Source organism: Balearica regulorum, chromosome 4, assembly GCF_011004875.1.
Source record: "Balearica regulorum gibbericeps isolate bBalReg1 chromosome 4, bBalReg1.pri, whole genome shotgun sequence".
Lineage (NCBI taxonomy): Eukaryota > Metazoa > Chordata > Aves > Gruiformes > Gruidae > Balearica > Balearica regulorum.
Genome location: NC_046187.1, coordinates 66,485,040 through 66,505,434, shown reverse-complemented (window position 1 = coordinate 66,505,434; position 20,395 = coordinate 66,485,040). Strand labels below are relative to the sequence as shown.

Below are 20,395 nucleotides of genomic sequence, written 5' to 3'. Positions count from 1 at the left end.
ATCCTTTTCTTAGCAGTGAATGTACTTCACGGGGGTTAAAGAAATTAAGGTATTGCTGACCTTTAAAATACAGAGATATGTCTCACGAGCTCTTAAGTTACTAACCAGAATGTCTCTATCTTTTAAATGAATTGCACACACTGTACTATAGATAATACAACTGCATTACACAATACTTTATTTTACAGATATTAAGAGTTACTGTGAGCTATTATTATGATAGGTTCAATAGAGAAAAAAAAAATCTCACATTTTCAAAATAAAGTCACCCTTGATCTTCAGGCCAAAATTACTCTCAGTATAAATTAAGACATGTGCACACAATCAGAATTTCATCCTGTGTACAAGTAAATTGCTAGCCAGTGCAACACTTAGATTTGTATTAAGTATGTTGTACTAACTTGATCCTGTTAGGTTATTTGCTGTGTTCTGACTTAGTATTATATTTTGCTTACAACGTTCAGGTATATTAGGAGATACTATTAATAGACTGAACTCAATTATCAAGTTTTCCGTAAGATGTTTCTGAAATACCATTAACTGTTAAACGGATAAATGGCTCTTGAATTACTGTGTTTAAATGCACCCAAACAAAATAAAGGCACTTACATTCCCAGTGCTCATATCAGCTTTTGACTCCCCACCTGAGGGAAGAAATATGAATTCAGAACTTGAATGTCACTACTTTCCTTGTTTTTCCACATATACATTATGAACTACTTACCACCAGGCTGTACAGTTTCAAGAGGGTATTTACGAGGCCTTCCCCTTTTCCTTTTCACTATTACAGGCTGATTTCCCTATTAAAAGTAAAGGACAAAAATATTTTAGTTCCTGTAATTGACATTTAGCATTTGAGCAACATAATACAAAGACTGCTGCTAGCTTCATAATGTGATAGTGACAGACGTTACGGTCATCGGTTTAAAAATACAGATGAGGCAGGCTTCATAGGAAGAGACACTGCCTGTTATGATATCTATTTATAGAACTGAAAAGAAACAATATCCCAATATCCAGATTGGTGATGTTCTCTATATAAATAGGGCTTTTAGTAAGAAAGGCCTCTTATTCCGAAGTTTAAGCTTTGAAAGACAACTGTCAAGTAATGAATATGGTCAGATGTTCAGATCACAAAATTCCCAATAATAGACTTCCTCCTATTTACAAGGAAAGAAGGGTAAGTGCCTCATTCAGCATTTACCGAAGTCTAGCAATGTCTCCCCCCCACAATGGATCGTAGTGACTCAAGCCTTGAGTGAACAAATGCAACAATTTATTCTTTAAATTTTCTTCCAATTCCAAATTAGAAACAAAAAAAGTGAATGACAAAACCTGACATCTTCATGAGAACTGTGTTTATTTCTAAGGGCTAGCAACAATTTTAATCTCTAGGGTTCAGACATTTGTTTACAACCACCACTGTAGAATATGTCTAAGAGATAACATAAAGAGTTTTAAAATTGTTGAGTGACAATATTTTTGTAAAACCAAGTCATACTTGCTAGTGACTAAACTCTCCACATCTCAATTACAAGGTTTTCAGAAAATATGATTTCTATACAACTCTACAGAGTTGCTATCTATATAGTTCTATTAAACATATTCTATTAAGTGTAGGAAGGGAGTTACTTCTACTTTAATTACCCGCCATTAACATCCTATGATCTGTGAGTTTTGCTTTGTGACACAGAACTACCTGAGTCTTTGGTACTTTACAATATCAAACACAATTTCACAGCTATTTCTGAGTCAGTGAAATAAAAGTTTTAATATTGCTGTCAACAAAAGACAAAGATGAAGTACTTATTTTCAGTGTGAAACCACATTATCTCAGTTAGTTTATATGAATAAGACCACTCACCTCTGGAGAATTTTCATTTGATTCTGGACCATGCTTTTCCTTTTCAGACATATCCCGTTCAATGGTAAATTCATCTTCACACATACAAAAAAAAAAAACCAAAAAGAGAGAAATTGTACACCTTTGTTTTATAAGACAAAGAAAACGGTACAAGCGACAACTTCTGCACTAAAAGCATTATTTCACTCTGTGGCCCAAAATTCCCTAAAAACACCCATCAGAAATTTAACACTATTTGCCTTGTAGCAACAACATATTGGTCTGCCAGAATGCTTCCATAACACTAGATGGGTTAGACAGGTGTTCTAATTTAAGGTAAAAACAAAAGCTCGAGAGTATGACCCGCTGTAAAATGGTAAGATAAATATAAGCCACTATTCGATTTTCTCCCACATTCCATGAAACAGGAAGCTGAGGATACAAGCTCATTGCAGAACAGTTTCAGACTTGTCAACATGCTCACTGGAGAGACAACTATTAATAGGTCAAAGTAACATTAGGGAAGATACACTGTTCACACATAGACAGATTGAAGTCATATTAAAGCCACTATCAACACTGTGAACATACCTTCTTTTATTATTTATTTTAGTGCAATTAATAAGTCAACTGTGACAGTGCAACTTGCACACTCTTTCCTGGTTGGTTTCTCTACAGAAACAAACTGGGCTGATTTTGATGGTGAATATGTCATGGGTTTTTTTCATAGAAGGACACTTCTTATTTGTGGTCAGAGTTAGGAGGAGTTCTTGTCACATACCGTGATCATGCCATTTCCCCATCTACTTGTTTATTTGCAATTAGTTTTCCTACCCAAGGTACATACTGAAGCAATAACGGAGTGAATGGGTGATAGCACGGCACAAACATCAAATCTACTCTGACTGTTAAAGGAACTAGGATTAATGCATTATTTGATAGCAGTAACAGAACAGACAGCAACTACAGAATACATGCAACTATTTGCTGGGATCAAACTGGGATCAAGTTCCTAATTTTTCTCAGAAAAATGAAAAGAAACTAACATTTAGTATGGGTTCAGAAAATTGCCCAGAATGGGCAGTTTGATTACCTTTTTCTTCCACTGTACTTTTAGGAGATGTATGCTTTACATCAATTTCTTCGGACATTTCTGCTGTATCGCCTGCAATAACTTCCTACATTATGTTGAAACAACAAAATTAAAGATCACAAATTAAACCATTAAGATCATTGTCAGTTACTTATACTAAAAAAACCCACCACACCCCAATACAGGAGTAGTTATTTTACTCATCAAGATTTTGTATTATCTCTTAAAATCTTTGAGTCTGAGAAGCTTCACCAAAATCAGTGGGTGAGATAGTCCCAAATACTCTGCATGTACTCTTAAAAGGATCATCTATTTTGTCCTGAATTCCTGTTTTGACTTAGAAGGGATCAGTGCAAACCCAGAACTTGGGTAAAGTACAATACCCTCTTGCAGATCTCAGATCAGTATGACCATGAAGAAGCTGAACTGACTGGACAGCTGGGATCCAGCAATGCTCCATGCGATCCCAAGCTCCTAACTATACAACACGGACCCTTGCCTTTTTTTTTTTTTTTTTAAATGATCTCCCCCTTGAAAAGTAACATTCTACAGTCAGTTATTTTGTATTCAAGACAATGCAAAAGTAGAATACAATTAATAATGAAAACACCTCCCAAAATAAACTACCACAGAAATAAAGATTTCCATCTTATTTACATTACAATTACAGAACATTAAAAAAAAAGTATTCTTGAAAATACCTTGATGTTATCAGGTTTCGTTTTGGAACAATGACTTTGTTCATCATCTATTCTCACATCCTGAGCAATCAGCTGGTTACCTGCAAAAACAAACTGTTAAAAAAGTGCCTTCTGCATTTGTCAGATTTTGATGTGACTTTTATATCAGCTCATCATCAGTGCAATTCAAAAGATTCTGAAAAGCAGCGTCTTATTTACAAAAATATGAACAGAAAGTAATGCTAACCCCTCTCTGAAAAGGGAAGACAAAACAATTACAAAAAAGAATTCCATGGTTTTTACATTGTTACAGGTGGGGTTTGGTTTTTTGTTTATTTGTTTTTAAAGATAAGCTCAAAATTGAAATTTACAGGTACTACATGATCAAGAAATATAACATCAACCTTAACTGGAACACACCCAGATACAGAGAAAGCAGTTAATGCTGTGTGGGACAGTATAATGAATACAGCATGATTTCTAATTACTCCATCAAATCAAAATTCTTAGAAGTAGAATAAAAACTGTTATAAAAATGACATTAATGGTTATCCTAATAGTTGTTTTTTCTTTTTAATTGCACTGATGCTGAAAAGACAAAAAGCAGTTGAGGGCAAAGCTTGAATAGATATTACATAGTTGGTCTCACAATTACAATCTCAACCAAATGTCTAACTTAGAAGTAAGTTAAGTTTATCTAACTTTAACCTAGAAATGTTTATGCCATTCAATGGACTGACTTCCTTCTCACTTTTTGCTTCTAGAGAGATAAAAGGCTACACTAAAAACTTAATTCTTTCCAATCTAAGAGAGGGAAGCATCGAGCCTCACAAAGTTCATTGAATGGCTAGATGTTCCTCTGATGATCAGTTTTCCTCAGCTTTATATTCCTTCCCTGTGTTTTATTTTAAAAAGGATAAATTTAGTAATTATTTTAAAGACTAAACAAAAAATTTTGTTCACTTATGATTGAAACAGTTACCATAATACTCTTCCGTGCAGTATTAAATTTGTTACTGTATTTTTATCAAATATATTAAGTATAATATTAAAAGGTGTTTTGGGAAAAACAATTACTTTGGAGTTTGGAATTCTCCATATTGCATTCTCTCCTCCAAAATACAGTTTTCTGGCCTAATTTAGTAGAACTTTGTTTTGCAGCAGAAAAGCTTTGCACAAATTCATGTAGTTCTGTATCACTTACATTTTTCTTTATCCATTTTTCCTGAAGATTTACATTGTATTCCTCTAGATCTATGTTCTTCAGTTGACTGGGTCTCCAAGTTTTCCACCTACACATAAAACGCAACGAAAGATAACTCCTTAACTTCTTTTTTCCATAAAGTTCATAAACACAGAAGGAAGAAAGTTTTCCTACTTGCTACTTTCAAGTACAGCATGCATTAAAATGGAAAGTAACAGTATTACAAAAGCAATTTGTTCCTAGAGCTCAAGTAATGTTACTACTATAGGATAGCACCATGAAAAAACTTCTGACTCGTAGTATTTTTCAGAATTTCTAATTTATATTTTTAATGAAAAAAGTCTCAGTTTTAATTAAGCACCCCACTATGTGCTTTAAAAGCAGTTTATCATGGCAGTTCACACAAAATAGTTTTGGATTTAAAAGGACACCCTCTTACATGCAGGAACAGAAGTATCTCACTAACACCACAAATATTGTCAACCAGCATCACAATACAGTAATAAATAAGTTTACTACTCAAGTTTAAGAAACCACAAACACATTTTTAGCTTGTCATCTGTGTTAAGTGTCTTGTTTCTGCTTCACAAGAAACACTTTACAGTTGCAACTTTCTCAGTCATCCCTTTAAGTTCCAAGTTCTTGTGAAATCACAATAGATGCATTAAATAACACATTTCTAGTCCTGATCAAAAGCTCCAAGAATAATCCCAATTTTTGTCCTCTATTCTCAAGGAGGACAATCAAGCTTCTCTTTTCTGCCAGTTAACAACAGTCTTGAAATAGTCATTGACTGTGGAACAACAACACAAGAAGATTTATTTACTGGCAAATTTGAAAGAATAATTAGACATCAACCTACACAGCTGCACAGTCTCAATATACATAGACTCTGCATATACAAAAATAGTATTTTCCTTTAGAGAATATTTAATGTAAATAGAAGGAAATACAAGTAAGGAAAAAAAAAAGGCAGCACAGACTTAGAGAGTAAATTTAAAAATCAAGAACTTACATGAAAAGTTTCTCTTTCCAAAGCAATATTCTGCTGCAGCACATCTATTAAAAAAACAATTACAAAAATAATTAGAAAAGCTAAGCAAGAGTCAAGTACCATAGTATCCTCTACTTCACCTCTCTGAAAGGATTCCAGATTACCTGAAACTATATAAAACTTACTTTCAGTGTTGGAAGTAAGAGGCATCTGATGTTCTCTTTAACAATATTAGAAAAAAAGAAAAGAAAAGAAAAGAAAAGAAAAGAAAAGAAAAGAAAAGAAAAGAAAAGAAAAGAAAAGAAAAGAAAAGAAAAAAAAAGAAAAAAAAAGAAAAAAAAAGGAGAGAGAAAAAGAGAGAGAAAAAGAGAAAAAAGAGAGAGAAAAGAGAGAAAAAGAGAGAAAAAGAGAGAAAAAGAGAGAAAAAGAGAGAAAAAGAGAGAAAAAGAGAGAAAAAGAGAGAAAAAGAGAGAAAAAGAGAGAAAAAGAGAGAAAAAGAGAAAAAAGAGAAAAAAGAGAAAAAAAGAGAAAAAAGAGAAAAAAGAGAAAAAGAGAGAAAAAGAGAAAAAAGAGAAAATAGAGAAAAAAGAGAAAAAAGAGAAAAAAGAGAAAAAAGAGAAAAAAGAGAAAAAAGAGAAAAAAGAGAAAAAAGAGAAAAAAGAGAAAAAAAGAAGAAAAAAGAAGAAAAAAGAAGAAAAAAGAAGAAAAAAGAAGAAAAAAGAAGAAAAAAGAAGAAAAAAAGAAGAAAAAAGAAGAAAAAAGAAGAAAAAAGAAGAAAAAAGAAGAAAAAAAGAAGAAAAAAGAAGAAGAAAAAAGAAGAAAAAAAGAAGAAAAAAGAAGAAAAAAGAAGAAAAAAGAAGAAAAAAGAAGAAAAAAGAAGAAAAAAGAAGAAAAAAGAAGAAAAAAGAAGAAAAAAGAAGAAAAAAGAAGAAAAAAGAAGAAAAAAGAAGAAAAAAGAAGAAAAAAGAAGAAAAAAGAAGAAAAAAGAAGAAAAAGAAGAAAAGGAAGAAAAAAGAAGAAAAAAAGAAGAAAAAAGAAGAAAAAAGAAGAAAAGAAGAAAAAAGAAGAAAAAAGAAGAAAAAAGAAGAAAAAAGAAGAAAAAAGAAGAAAAAAAGAAGAAAAAAGAAGAAAAAAGAAGAAAAAAAAGAAGAAAAAAGAAGAAAAAAGAAGAAAAAAGAAGAAAAAAGAAGAAAAAAGAAGAAAAAAGAAGAAAAAGAAGAAAAAAGAAGAAAAAAAGAAGAAAAAAGAAGAAAAAAAGAAGAAAAAAGAAGAAAAAAGAAGAAAAAAGAAGAAAAAAAGAAGAAAAAAGAAGAAAAAAGAAGAAAAAAGAAGAAAAAAGAAGAAAAAAAGAAGAAAAAAGAAGAAAAAAGAAGAAAAAAGAAGAAAAAAAGAAGAAAAAAGAAGAAAAAAGAAGAAAAAAGAAGAAAAAAGAAGAAAAAAGAAGAAAAAAGAAGAAAAAAGAAGAAAAAAGAAGAAAAAAGAAGAAAAAAGAAGAAAAAAAGAAGAAAAAAGAAGAAAAAAGAAGAAAAAAGAAGAAAAAAGAAGAAAAAAAGAAGAAAAAAGAAGAAAAAAGAAGAAAAAAGAAGAAAAAAGAAGAAAAAAGAAGAAAAAAGAAGAAAAAAGAAGAAAAAAGAAGAAAAAAGAAGAAAAAAGAAGAAAAAAGAAGAAAAAAGAAAAAAGAAAAAAGAAAAAAGAAAAAAGAAAAAAGAAAAAAGAAAAAAGAAAAAAGAAAAAAGAAAAAAGAAAAAAGAAAAAAGAAAAAAGAAAAAAGAAAAAAGAAAAAAAATATGGATTTCTAAAGCATAGGATAACTGAGAATCATTTTATGGCTAAAATACAGGCAATCACAGGGCTATCACCTTTGAAAAATATGGTAACTTTGACATTTCAAATATAGTTCTAGCATCTGAATCAGATTTTTACCCATCACAACCCAAGGTTCTGGATCATGGGATGAAGTAAAATATGAGGAAACTATGCTGTAACATTATGCTTCCAGAGAACTAAAGTTTACATAATTGTACTAGTGAGACCTGTAGCTGATACAGTGCATATGAGGAAATTGTCCAATTGCTAGACTCTACTGTACTCTAACTCTGATAAAAGTAGAGCCTTAGCCTTCCATATCACAAAAATGTGGAAAATAATTATGAAGTATGGGAGTGGATGAGCACTCTGCACTTTCAAAAAAAAATCCTTAAGTTTCAAAGCCATTTCATAGAAAGAGAATCATAAAAAAGGTGCTCCATTGAGCGTTCTACAAAAGACTTAAAGTTTCATTCATAAGGGCAATTAATATTTTAATTAAAAAAAAAAAGCTGCTAAAACATTCCAAGCAGTTTTCCCTCCAGCTACAGTAAGAACATAAACCTATGATCCAATAAAAGCACTCAATTCTACGTACAATTTTATATAATTTGTAGCTAATTTCTTAAATCTACATGTTTTAGCAACAATTCTTCCACAGCTACACTGTTTAGTTGGACAACATATTTCAATTTTTAAAGCAGTGTCAAATGAAGAGCTAGATCCTACCCACTCAAACAGCAATGATTTGTTTACATACCAAGGAATCTTGGACTACTAAACTACTGTGTCTGCTATTCATACTCATGACAGGACACACATTTGTCTTTTAAACAACTTCCTTTTACGTACGTTGAGCTATATGTATATATGCATGTATATATACATATATATAGAGATTATTGTGTAGTGGGGAGAAAAAGAAAAAAAAACCACAACACCTCTCTACCAAGAGCTACAAAGCATTATTCTTCAATGTGTGTCATATCCAACATTATTTACACAACAAATGGATTTTCATTAAACATTTTACATGGAAAAAGATTATCACAGCTCGTTCAATCTGCACATTTTCAAGTCCTGTCTGTCTGCAAGATTGAGTGAAGAGGCACAGTTTTTCAGATGCTTCAAAGAAACCTCACAGTACAGACAAACTGGTTCAAGTTTTGGATCTCCTGTTCTGAAGACCACATTCTCCTAATCCATTCTCAGGGTTTACATTTTCTTTCTTGTGAGCAGAGCATGTCTCTTATCACAGAGATGAATGTACTAAACCAGGTATGTGAATTTGACCTACTCCAAGAATAAAAAGGAATCCAAAGTTTTATACCAATGCTAGTATCTCACCTTACTGATATTTTTGTCTTCTATTCAGTAAATGGTTATTTTGGTGTGCATGTCTAAAAATCTAGAAGTGAGCTTGCAGGGTGGCTTTTCATAACATTTAGGCTTTCAGCTGCAACTTTCTATAAGAAGAAATACATCTTTAACCTCTTTGGACTCTATGTGCAGCAGTATCACTGGTACCTCTTGGAATTCACTTTAGTTTTGCCTGTTACTCCATTAACTGAGGATTAACTCTCATCTGGTAGTGTTGTAAACATCTCTGTAATGCATCTGGAGTACAAAATCCACAAGACAGGAACAAAGTAGTGGTTTGTTTCTGCTTTAATAGGAAAGTCAAACAATTGCAACACATTTTAAAAAAAACCATGGTTTTGGGAAACAGGGATTTTTTTTGTCCTATTGAAGATTAATTTAATACATGGAAAAGGAATTATTGAGCACAGATACAAGTTGACTAACTGAGATTTCTAGCTAGGTGGTTATCCACTTATATGCGCTCTTCAAGTTTCAGTAGATAGTCAGAAATATTTTAATCTTCTGGAGAGCAAGAAAGAATTAAAAAAAAAAAATTTCTTTCTGTAAAGTATGTGTGACCTAAGTCATACAGTGCTTGCTCTTGTCATATCCTCACCAGGCCTGTCACAAGACCCAAAACAAGGATGTTCTAAGTTTATAAGGAAGAAAGCTATTCTTTGGGGAAGTTTCTGTATCTTTCCTGGGCAAATGTTTTTCTGTATTTATTGATTTTAAACAGAATGTTAGCAGTCTACTTTTTTAAAACCCTAAATGCTTTCCACATTTCTTTCAGTATAGCACATTGGAAGAAAAGGCTGACCCTCCTGCTTTCCCACCAACCAAATGCAAAGCCACATGAGCTCTCAGAAACATTTCAAGAAGATTTCTGCAGGCTTTGCTTCAAACCCTTTACACATAGTATATATCAAATCTACAAGCCTCCCATCTTAAGTAATAGTCAAATCAGTATGAAAAGTTGTTATCAGTATAAAAATCACCTTTTTGAAATTCTTTAGTATGAACATCCGCATATTCCTCTTCACTTCTTGGACTTTCAGGCTGTTGTGACTAAACGCAAAATCAAAAGAAACAAAAGTATTGAAGACATCCAGAACAAGTATGTCTCACTCCCCTCCCTCACATCATGATGAACATTGTCTTATCAATGATCTATAAAAGTCTTCAAAAGCTTTCTTAAGACAGTAGTATAAGTATTAATAAGGAACACTTGCAGAGCTGGATCACATTACTGTTGAACGGTACAGTGCCTAACTTTGACCTCAGAGTTAACACTGGTACCAGAGATTAGTTTAAAAAAAGGAGATCTCAAGAGAAATCTCAGGAAGTCAAGGTGCAACACTTACTCTGAGTTCCAGATACAAACAATATTCTAGAAATGGTCACATATACAGAAAAATACGTATCTGCAATGTATAATAAGGTACAGTGAACTCTTTTCAACTCATGTGTTTTGGTGTGGGGTTGGTTTTTCTCTTATTCAAGTTGCAGATCAGCTATATGTTACTGTTGCATAGATAATGCCCTATGGAGCCAAGTGTACCTAAGTCAGATCTGGACACTGTAAACTCAGATACAGTGCCATATGAACATGGCTATATTGACTCTAGGACTATCTTCTGCTGGCAAACAGCACAACTGTCTGCAGGTGAAACTCAACTGGTCTGCCCTGGAGCTGCAGCCAGCAGCCCTGTGCAGATCCACCCTTTCACAGATGCTTGGAAGGCTTTGAACCATGTTCTCCCTCAAAACGCTCGTTATCAGAGTTTGGCAAGATATGAATACAGTCCTGCATCTGAATGAAGAATTAACCCATGTGGAATCCTGGCTAGTATGGATCACAGCACAGACACACAGACAGACAGGCTCAACTTTGGTCTTACACAAGCTACAGGTGACCGTGAGCCCCAATACCGCAGATTATCCAGGATGCCCTACTCTTCTGTTATGGCAGATAACAGGCTTTAGTTATCAAAACACACAACAGCAGCAAGTGTTCCTCAAACACAGAGAACGGGTGAGTCTGAAGACCGGCAAGGAAGTGATACAATGAAACAAAGAGCAGTGTATGTTTACTATTTCAAAGCACTAAACTAAAAATTGCCAACTGCAGGTGCTAAGGCATGTATGGCTATTTTGCAAGTATTATCACAAGCGACATGCATGCAGTAGGACCAATTCTAAAAAAAGCAAACTTTGATGTCATGGTCACAGAAGGAGCGTGGCTGAGGGAGGGAATTGGTTCTACCACAGAATAACGTGGACAGCCCACAATTTAAATGCCAGCTGCTTAGAAAAGTACAGCTGAATAATCTGAAAAAAGACCCTTCAAATGTTTTGAAGTTCAAATACCATTTTTGCTGCACAAAAATCAAAAGATATAGTAAGAAACCCTAGCAAGATGTATAATTATACAAGAAACAGTATAGTAAAAAATTTTCAAAATAACATAAATACCTCGTCAGTTCTCAAGTTACTTTCAAATTCTAGTTCTTCTGCCAACTTTGGTAAAGCTGCATTATTGCCTAATGAAATACAAATATGTTAGAATTATTAGATTACATTATGCTGTATTTATCTCATGCTATAGTAGGATGCTATTTCTCAGTACTGCCTCAATGAACACAGCACATCAATTTAATCCTTTCCTGTAGGCAACGGAAACAATAGCAAGTCTGTCTGCAGCAAACCAGCTCAAAAAAACCCAACTTGGCATCTGCAAGAACACAAGTACTTCTATGTTTTCCTTAAATACAAAAGGATTGGGAAATATGGACTATTGGGATTTACCACAGCTTATTTATGAATTCTGACTTTGGCTTTTTCTCTTACTTAAAAAAAACCCAACACCAACAGATTTTCAGACCAAGTTCCAAACAGCAAGTTACCTCTGTATGAATGAATGCAGAGCTCAGAGTTAATACTAAGGATAATATTTTTCTTTTAGTGACAATTAGATCTAAATCCATAAGCTCTAGAACCATAACAACCACTGAAATTATCCAATTTCTATAGAAACTGAAAGCTCAGTAGCTGCTGTTAGTGTCAATGTAATTTCAGAAAATCTTAAAACCCCACACATGTCATTCCCCATGGGAACACCTGTATGCTTATAATATCTGAAAAACAGGCCATGCAGACAGCATCTTCATATGATCTCTACAGCCTTTTTGGATACCTATTTCAGAAGTCTGTTTATACAGCTTTTCCTAAACAAAAATAGTTATAACATGATAATTCAGTAATGATGCATGTGAAGTGATTAAATTGTGGTTGTGGTCCACAGAATAAGACTACCATTACCACTGGTACTTACAGAGGGTACATCAATGGACAACAAGTATTCAGCAAAGCACCAAGACAGAAATACCTCTGTGTAGCAGTTTACATTTTCATGGCTCATGTTTGTTTCTTGTATAAATACTGAATAACATTTTTCAAGTTTACTAGATCAGCATCTTTCCTTGACAAATTCCTAAGATCCCGAAATCTGCAGAGTGAGCTTTCTCACCCCAAATATCAATAAAACTAGAGAATAAAGCAATCTTTGAGAAACTGGACCTAAACTCGTATTATAAAATGTTTTCTGAAATAATAGCAAAGACATGAGAAGGAAAAGGTTTTAAAAGTAGAACTTGATCGGCATCATTTCACTTCCTTTGGTATAAAGAAAGATAAGTGGATTTCTCTACTATTTTTATACAGTTTAATTTCTCCAAAATTTATAATGAAGTAATAATCTTGACTTCATTATGGCATCTACAGAATTTATTAATTTTTCATAAACTTGGTGCTTCAACACTCTGGAGGGTCAAAGAGGAGAAAGGCTGAAAATAGCAGGATATTCATTACACAATATTTTAGGAACTAACAACCATGCAAGTTCCTTTCAAAGTTAGCTTCCAGAAAAATGGATCTGGAAATAAAATATGATATTCTTAATATCATATATTATCATAACTTGTGTCTTCTATTTAAAATCGATCCATATCATCACTGCTCACTTAACACACTCATTTATTTAGGATGACTGATTCGTTTGTAACGCAAAGGAGGACCATTTCAAGTGTGTTGACAACACAAAATTCAGCATAAGAGAGTGAACCTGAATATGACCATTAAATAACCATCCAGACAAAATCTGCAGTTATGATTAAGGATGGCCACTCTTAACCTTCAAAATTAAGAAGTTACCTTTTAAAAATGTTGAACATATGTCTAAATGAAATGCATCCTCTTTTCTATAAAAACATTTTTTAATTTCAAAACACGTTAATAGCAAAACCCATCTGTAGCTCCACGATAATCACCCCCTGCAAACCACTTTGTATATTAGCTCACAATTTTAAGCCAATGTGTCTTAAAAATTTTTGCAGTCTAATTAAACATTTAATTCTTTTCCAACACACCTCAGATAGTTGTGTTCAGTCACTCCTATATTCCCAGAATCACATTATTTAAATATTTGTCACCAATTCTTAAATATATTATTATTTATTTCACAACCAACAAAGAAGTCAGGTATATTTGAGCAATGTAAGTTACTTCTAACTTTAAGAATGGAAAAATGCATCTATTTATGACAGCTTATAAACTTAAGAGGTTAAAAAAAAAAAAAAGAAATCCTCACCTGAATTAAAGGTTGCATTACTTTTTGGAAAAGTAACTTCAATTCCAATATCATCTATTTTGACCAAGTTCGTTTTGTCATCACCACTGTATAGGTCTTCTACATGCAACACAGGGAAGTCACTTTTTTCACCTAATTCTGCTTCTATTGTCACTTCACCAGGATTGGTATTTACAGTCACTTCGTTTGCAGAAACTAAGGAAAGAGCCTGTGCCCTAGGCAGGGGAGTCCTTATTTCAGAAAAGTCACTTTCTAAAAGCAAGTTTGAGTTAAATTTATAGTTTACATTCCTTACAGTTTCACTCTCTACTGATGCTTCTGAAATCATACAAGAGAGTTCTGATGTAACATCCTCATGCAAAGCATCTTCAGCTTGCTGATCATCCTCGCTTGCCTCTGAGGAAGGACCTGGACTCAGAGCAGTCTCCGTACTAATCTCCACGCAAAGGGCTTCATCTACACTCATGAGGTTCACTGAATTTTCATCTGTTTCTGTGATTTCACGGTCTACTGTGGTCTGAGATGCTGCTGATTCTCCCCTCACATCACTCTCATGGGTCTTGTCTCTACCAATGACAAGCAAAGAATTACTGCTTTTTTCTGGGCCTGTAGTCGATAGGATGCATTCAATCTGGTTAGCAGTATTAAACATTTCCTCGCTTTTGTCTTTTACTTCTGTACTCTCAGCAGCAAGTTGACTTTCTTCTATGACTGTAAAGGTGAAGAGACTATCACATTCTTCCATTGTGCTCAAAGTGATCACTGCCCCCTCTTCCTTATCTCCTATACTTGAAGCAGCATCTTGATCTTCACTGTTCGTGGCAACCCTCAGCACAGGAGCTCCACATTCTCCCACAAAAATCACAGAACCTTTGCTCTTTGCATCTGCATTGAAAGCAGCTAGTTCAAATTGTTCATCTACAGTTGCAGTGGTCTCCACAATCTTACACTCCTCTGATGCATTTGGAGAGATAATGGCATCTTCATCGCCTTCTGCTACAATGAGCTGACTTTCAGCTTGTGGTGCTGCACTGATCAAGACTATCTCACATTCTTCTGTCATGCTTGTAGTGATCATAGCAGCTTCATATCTTCCTTCTGTTTCTGAAGCAGCAAGTTTGTTTTCATCTTGCATAGCTACACTAGACATAGGGGGTTCAAAACATTCTGCTGTACTCGTAGAGATCATTACAGTTTCATTTTTTGACTCCGTGTCTGACACATGTTGAATTGCCTCTTCTGTAACTTCACCTGACATTAGGATTACTTGTTCTTCCACAACACTTGTGGAAATCATAGCACACTCATCTTTTTCTTCCTTACCGCTAGCAGTTGGGTGACTTTCATCATCATTGTTATCATCTCCTCCTGCACTGGATTCACTAGGCATGGGAACCTCATATATTTCCATATCTATAGAAACCACAGCATTTTCATTTATTTCTTCTGTTTTCATGGAGGGGAGCTGACCATCATACTCAATAGCCGCACTTGACATAGGAGCCTCAAATTCTTCCACAATACTGGTGGAAATCATAGTGCACTCATCTTTCTCCTGTGTACTGCCAAAAGTATGCACACACTCTTTAAACTCTGTAGCTGTACTGGGCATAGGCACTTCGGTGTCTTCAGTATCTACTAAGATCACAGAGCTTTCCCCGCTTTCATCTGCTCTTGCAACAGCAAGTGGACCTTCCTCAGCATCCATGGCTGAATGTAAGGGAGCATCACTTTCCTCCACTGTACTAGTAGAGATGATATCACCTTTTACTTTTTCTTCTCTGCCAGTAGGAATAAGAGAATTCTCATCTTCCTTTGGAACTGCACTACTTATAGAGGCATCGAGTTCTCTGCTGTCAAAGGAAGTCATGGCATTCTCATGTTCGTCTTCAGCGCCAGACTGACTCTTATCTTGCGCTGCCATAGCACTAGTCATGGGACCCTCACATTCCTCGGCATCTAAGGGAATCAAGCTACTTTCATGCTTTCCTATATGTGCAGTCAAGGCACCCTCATCCGCAGCACTTGCACTGGTTACACTGCTTTCAACAATCCCTTTATCATTTTTGCAGTGTGTGCCACAATTAGCTTCTTTCTCTGCACTTGTCATACTGTCAACAGTAAGCTTATTTATATTTGTGCCAGCCACTCCTGACTCAGCTTCCATTTGTTCAGCAACTATGCAGATAACGGAACTTTCACCTTCTTCTGCACCAATACAAATTAGCGCATTTTCATTTTCCATTCCTGTACAAGTAGAAGCATGCTCATTTTCTTCATTTCCTCTTCCTGTACTGGTCACAATGCCCTCACCTTCTTCATCCTCTTCTTTTGAGCCCGTACTAGTCACAAAACCTTCATCATCACATGGACCTACACTGACTGTAGTGATGCTGGCTTCTTCCTTTGCCCTTGTACTGTCCATTAGACTTTCACATTTTTCAGCTTCTAAACAAACTGCAAACCCCTCATTGCTGTCCTCTAGCCCCGTGCAGACTACTGAAATTTCAGCATCATCTTCTGGAGTTATGCCTGTGCTGGTCACCGCGCTTTCACCATTTACAGTATCCTCAGATTTGTCACCACTAGTTCCAGTTGTGGCACTATTGTTTGTGACCATTGCAATACAAGCACCAGTTACAGTGCCTTCTCCTTGGGCATCTGTACCAGTCACCGAGCAGATGATGAAGTTATGACCTCTTTCTTCTGCACCTGTGCAAGTCACAGTACCTTCATGTTCTTTTACTGGGCCAGCTCTCACACTGCCCCTAAATTCACCTGAACTGTCACCACTCATCGACCCTTCACCTGTTTCTGTCCCTGCACTAGTTACAGCTCCATCGCTCTCTACTTCACCTAAGCAGGATACAGAACTTTCAAATTTGTCTGTACCTACACAAGTTGAGGTCTTTCGCTTTTCTTCAGAGCCTGCACTAGTCACAGCATCATCTTTTTCTTCTGCCCCAGCACTGTTCACACTGTCTTCAATTTCTACTCCGCTTGCATTGACTGAATCCTTACCACTTTCTTCTGCATCAACCATGGTACAGTCACCATTTTCTTCTTCTGTACTTGTTAGGAAACTTTCACTTTCTGCTAATCCTTCAGTGACAACACTGCCACCACCTTCTTCAGCTGCTGCAACAGTACACTCACCCATATCTGCTCCTGTGATAAAACTGCTACCCTCACTACTTTTTACCCATATGCCCGTTGTGAAACCTTCATCAGCTTCTATGCTTGTGCAGATTACAGTCACCTCACTTTCTTCTTCTGAGCAAGTGGTTGTAGCATCACTGTCCTTTTCAGAATGTGATGCACCCTCAGGTCCTTCTTCGCCTGTACTAGTGGCCATTACAGCACTCTCAGTGATCTTTTCTGTGCTAGTTCCTATCACAGTGGCTGGAGTTGTTTGTAGGCTGCTGTACAACAAACTAAGTTTACTACTTCCTGCACTGGTACCTACCGCATTGCTTTCATTTTTATCTTCCCTGCCAATCACACTATTCCCTTCTTGCTCACTGGCTGTAATAGAGCCTTTGATTGTTTCATCAGGAACTCTTTCAGGCACTAGCACAGAGGAAGATTGTATCATATCATCAATATCAGGCACCTTGTTCTTTTCCACATTATCCATCATTGTGCTTCTTTCTCCCTTCACAGAAGGATCTGTATTCAAGCACTCTCCTTCTCTTCTTTTTAGGAGAAGTTCTTTTGTTGTTACATCTCCAGAATCTTCAGTTATGTCAGTCATCAAATCTTCCTCTGTTATTTTTAACTCACTTCCCTGAGCGCTTTCTAACTTTGCTGCTTCATCAGAGTCTGCTTGACTAGGTAATCCAGCTGTACTGTCTTCCATTGCCTGTTCATCAGGTCGGTGAACCTCATTATCTTTTTCTATACTGTTTGTCACAGTTGTGTTGTCACCATCATCTTTCATGACAGAAAGATGTTCCATGTATACAACTTGTGCTGCATCGTTCTTCAAAATGAAAGTATCTTCAAATAACGAAGTCCTATCTGAATTATGGCATTCTTCAGACATGCTACCCAAAGAATCTGTAACATCTGGGATATCCATATCCATGGACTTCGCATCAGCAGCATCTTCTCTGGAAGAATTAATTGCTACAGGAACATCATCTGAATTAGAATTTATCACAGTTTTTAAATTCTTTGGTCTTTTGCTATCTTCTGAAGGTTGATCCTTACTGGGAACATTCAGTAAGATTCTACCACTTGTTTCATACACAACACTCATTTTATAAGCCCCTTGTTTATTGGGTTCTTGATCCACAGAATCTTGTTTGGACAAAGTGTCTAAGGCACCAACTTGTTTATTAGGGATATCTTCTTGTTTTACAGGTTTTTCAGCTGCAGGCAGAAACTGTAATTCACAAGCTTTGGCATCTGCCAAGTTGTGTTTTAATTCCTTATTTGAAATAGAGAGAGATATTTTTTCTTTTGCTGCATACTTGGCATCTGTGGCTTGGAGGGAGTTTTGAATGTTTTTTCCTTCGATGTTAGATGCCTCCTGTCCTTTTGTTTGTTTCAAATCAAGTTCCATCAGCTCTTCCTCGTGACCAGAATGCAAGTCATCATTATTCATACTTGACTTTTGAGGGGCTGGAGCATGGCTGCTTTCAGTTGTGCTAGCTGATTGCTTTTCCTCTCCGAGTAAATCTTGGTTTGATATACTGCCTTTTCTATTTTCACAGGCTATCTTCTTACTTTGTTTTTTATCCATTGCCACTGTGATGCTCAATACTTTCTCTTGCCTGCTATCCATTTCTTTAATATCTTTATCTTCCAATTTGATACTCTCTTCCTTCTTCTTTATTTCCTTGTTGCTGTGCTTTAAGTTTCTGCTTTTGTGACCTTCAGCAGAGAATCTTCTTTCTAGTTTGGAATTGCTTAAATCTTTATCACCTCTGTACTTCTCTTTTACAGATCCTTTTTCTCCAGAATGTAACTTAACTCTGTGACTAAAGTCTTTTTGTGATACCTGAGTTGACTGTGTGCCACTTACAAGCTCAAACTCAGCACCACTTTCATCAAAAACTTTGTCTTCGTTCTTGGATTTGTGTTGCTTATCTGAGTCATTCTCTTCCATGCTCTTATCTTTGTCTAGTTTATGACCAGTCTCTTGTTTTGCTACATTTTCCTGTAATTCTGTTTCAGATGCTTTGAATTGCTTACTATGACTCTTTGACTTAGATTTTAACAAAATCTTGTCTTCTACAAGGCTCTTAGATCTTCGTCTGTCTTTATGAACACCATCTTCTTGTTTCAAATTACAATCAGAGTTAGTTGATTCTATGTCATGTTTATCTTCTGAGTAGCTTTCGCTCCTTCTGTGTGATGCAGAAGCAAGTTGCTTTGAGGCACTTAGGGAATCCTTTTGTGGCCTAGAATCACTCAGGGACCTTTTGGACTTGTATTCTGCTCTTGATTTTTCTGTTGAGAGATGTCTGTCTTTTTTATTTTCCTTACGCAGCAATTCTTCAGCTTTTAAGGCTGATTCAGAAATATTTTTTCCATCTTTTCCTGTTACCGATATTTTCCGTTCACTTCGGTGTTTACTTTTTCTTTCAGATTTATCATCTGAGGAAACCTTCACTTGCTGATTATGTTTCTGACCACCATCCTCTCCTTTCAAACTTCTCTCAAATGAATGGAGCTCAACATCTTCACTCGATTTGTGAACACCATCTCCTTTATATTTGTGCTTTAAAGAAAGTTTATCTTCTAAAGTAGTTTTTTCCTTTTCATTTTTATCTCTGTAAGACTTGGATTCTTTTTTGGCAGCATTTCTCATATGTTGAATTTCTGTGTCACTATCTTTTTTGGGGTGTTTTTCATTTTTAAATATGGATTTCTGCCTCTGTAGTTCTTCCGTATTGACTTCTGCTCTATCCAGTTGTCTTTTTGGATCCCTTGTTTCGCTTTCCTGCTGGGCTCCTTCAACCTGAAGAGAGGTGGAGGTTTTTCTTTTATGTTCTTTTTCTGCTTTAGAATCACTTTTGCTTTCCTCAGTTGAATGCACCGATTCTGAAAGTCTTCTAAGCTGTTTAGAGATTTCACTTTTCCCATGATTATGCTTCAATTCTTTGGAAGAATTTTTTTCACAAGTCTACAAAAGAAAGTTTTTATACATGTAAGCAAATGTTACCCAATTCCTTCACTACATGACCAAACAGAATTGTCAAGGGCAAACTCTCCCTAAAACAATACACCAGAGAACACACTTAACATTGTAATGAAAATTCACCTAAAATACAGTCAGCAAGAAAATGAAACTTGCCATTTTAATTTCAACTTTATGCCATTGAGGGAAAATTCAAAGAAACAGAAGTTAAACTTAAGCAGTCTGCTTGAATTTGAGTATCTTTTCTTTATAAAAAGATTTTTCTTTCTAAAATTAATGGATTTTTAAATGGACAATCACAATTTCAAGTACTCCCTAAGTTACTTTAAAAAGTCATTATGATGTCTCTTTAAAAAAACAAACAAACAAACAACAACAAAACCAAACAACACCCCAAAACCCACAAAAGATAAATCTAGGGACTCCCGTTTGATCTTTCAACTATCACTTATTTTTTGTTAATAACTTTGTTGGTAAAAAACTCTCACCGTAAGAATTCTCCTTCCTTTAGCATTTGGACTACATTGTTTTGCCTTAACTTCCCAGTGAGAAGTTTAAATAGATCAAGCTCAAAGTTTTTGCATGTAAGACCACTTTGCTTTTTTAAAAAACCCAAC

At 35.2% G+C, this 20,395-nt stretch overlaps 1 protein-coding gene across 2 annotated transcripts in view; it reads right to left on the bottom strand.

Annotated features, from left to right (window-relative positions):
* BOD1L1 (biorientation of chromosomes in cell division 1 like 1) overlaps positions 1-20,395 on the bottom strand; it is a 39,033-nt gene that overhangs the window by 9,421 nt on the left and 9,217 nt on the right. For both annotated transcript variants that reach the window (XM_075752468.1, XM_075752469.1), the window contains exons 10-19: positions 13,631-19,763; positions 11,458-11,525; positions 9,981-10,050; positions 5,836-5,879; positions 4,821-4,908; positions 3,638-3,717; positions 2,937-3,021; positions 1,865-1,938; positions 725-800; positions 610-644 (exon numbers count right to left, since the gene is read on the bottom strand). In XM_075752468.1, coding sequence (XP_075608583.1) covers positions 610-644; positions 725-800; positions 1,865-1,938; positions 2,937-3,021; positions 3,638-3,717; positions 4,821-4,908; positions 5,836-5,879; positions 9,981-10,050; positions 11,458-11,525; positions 13,631-19,763 — 6,753 coding nt within the window. The remainder of the gene's footprint in view (positions 1-609; positions 645-724; positions 801-1,864; positions 1,939-2,936; positions 3,022-3,637; positions 3,718-4,820; positions 4,909-5,835; positions 5,880-9,980; positions 10,051-11,457; positions 11,526-13,630; positions 19,764-20,395) is intronic.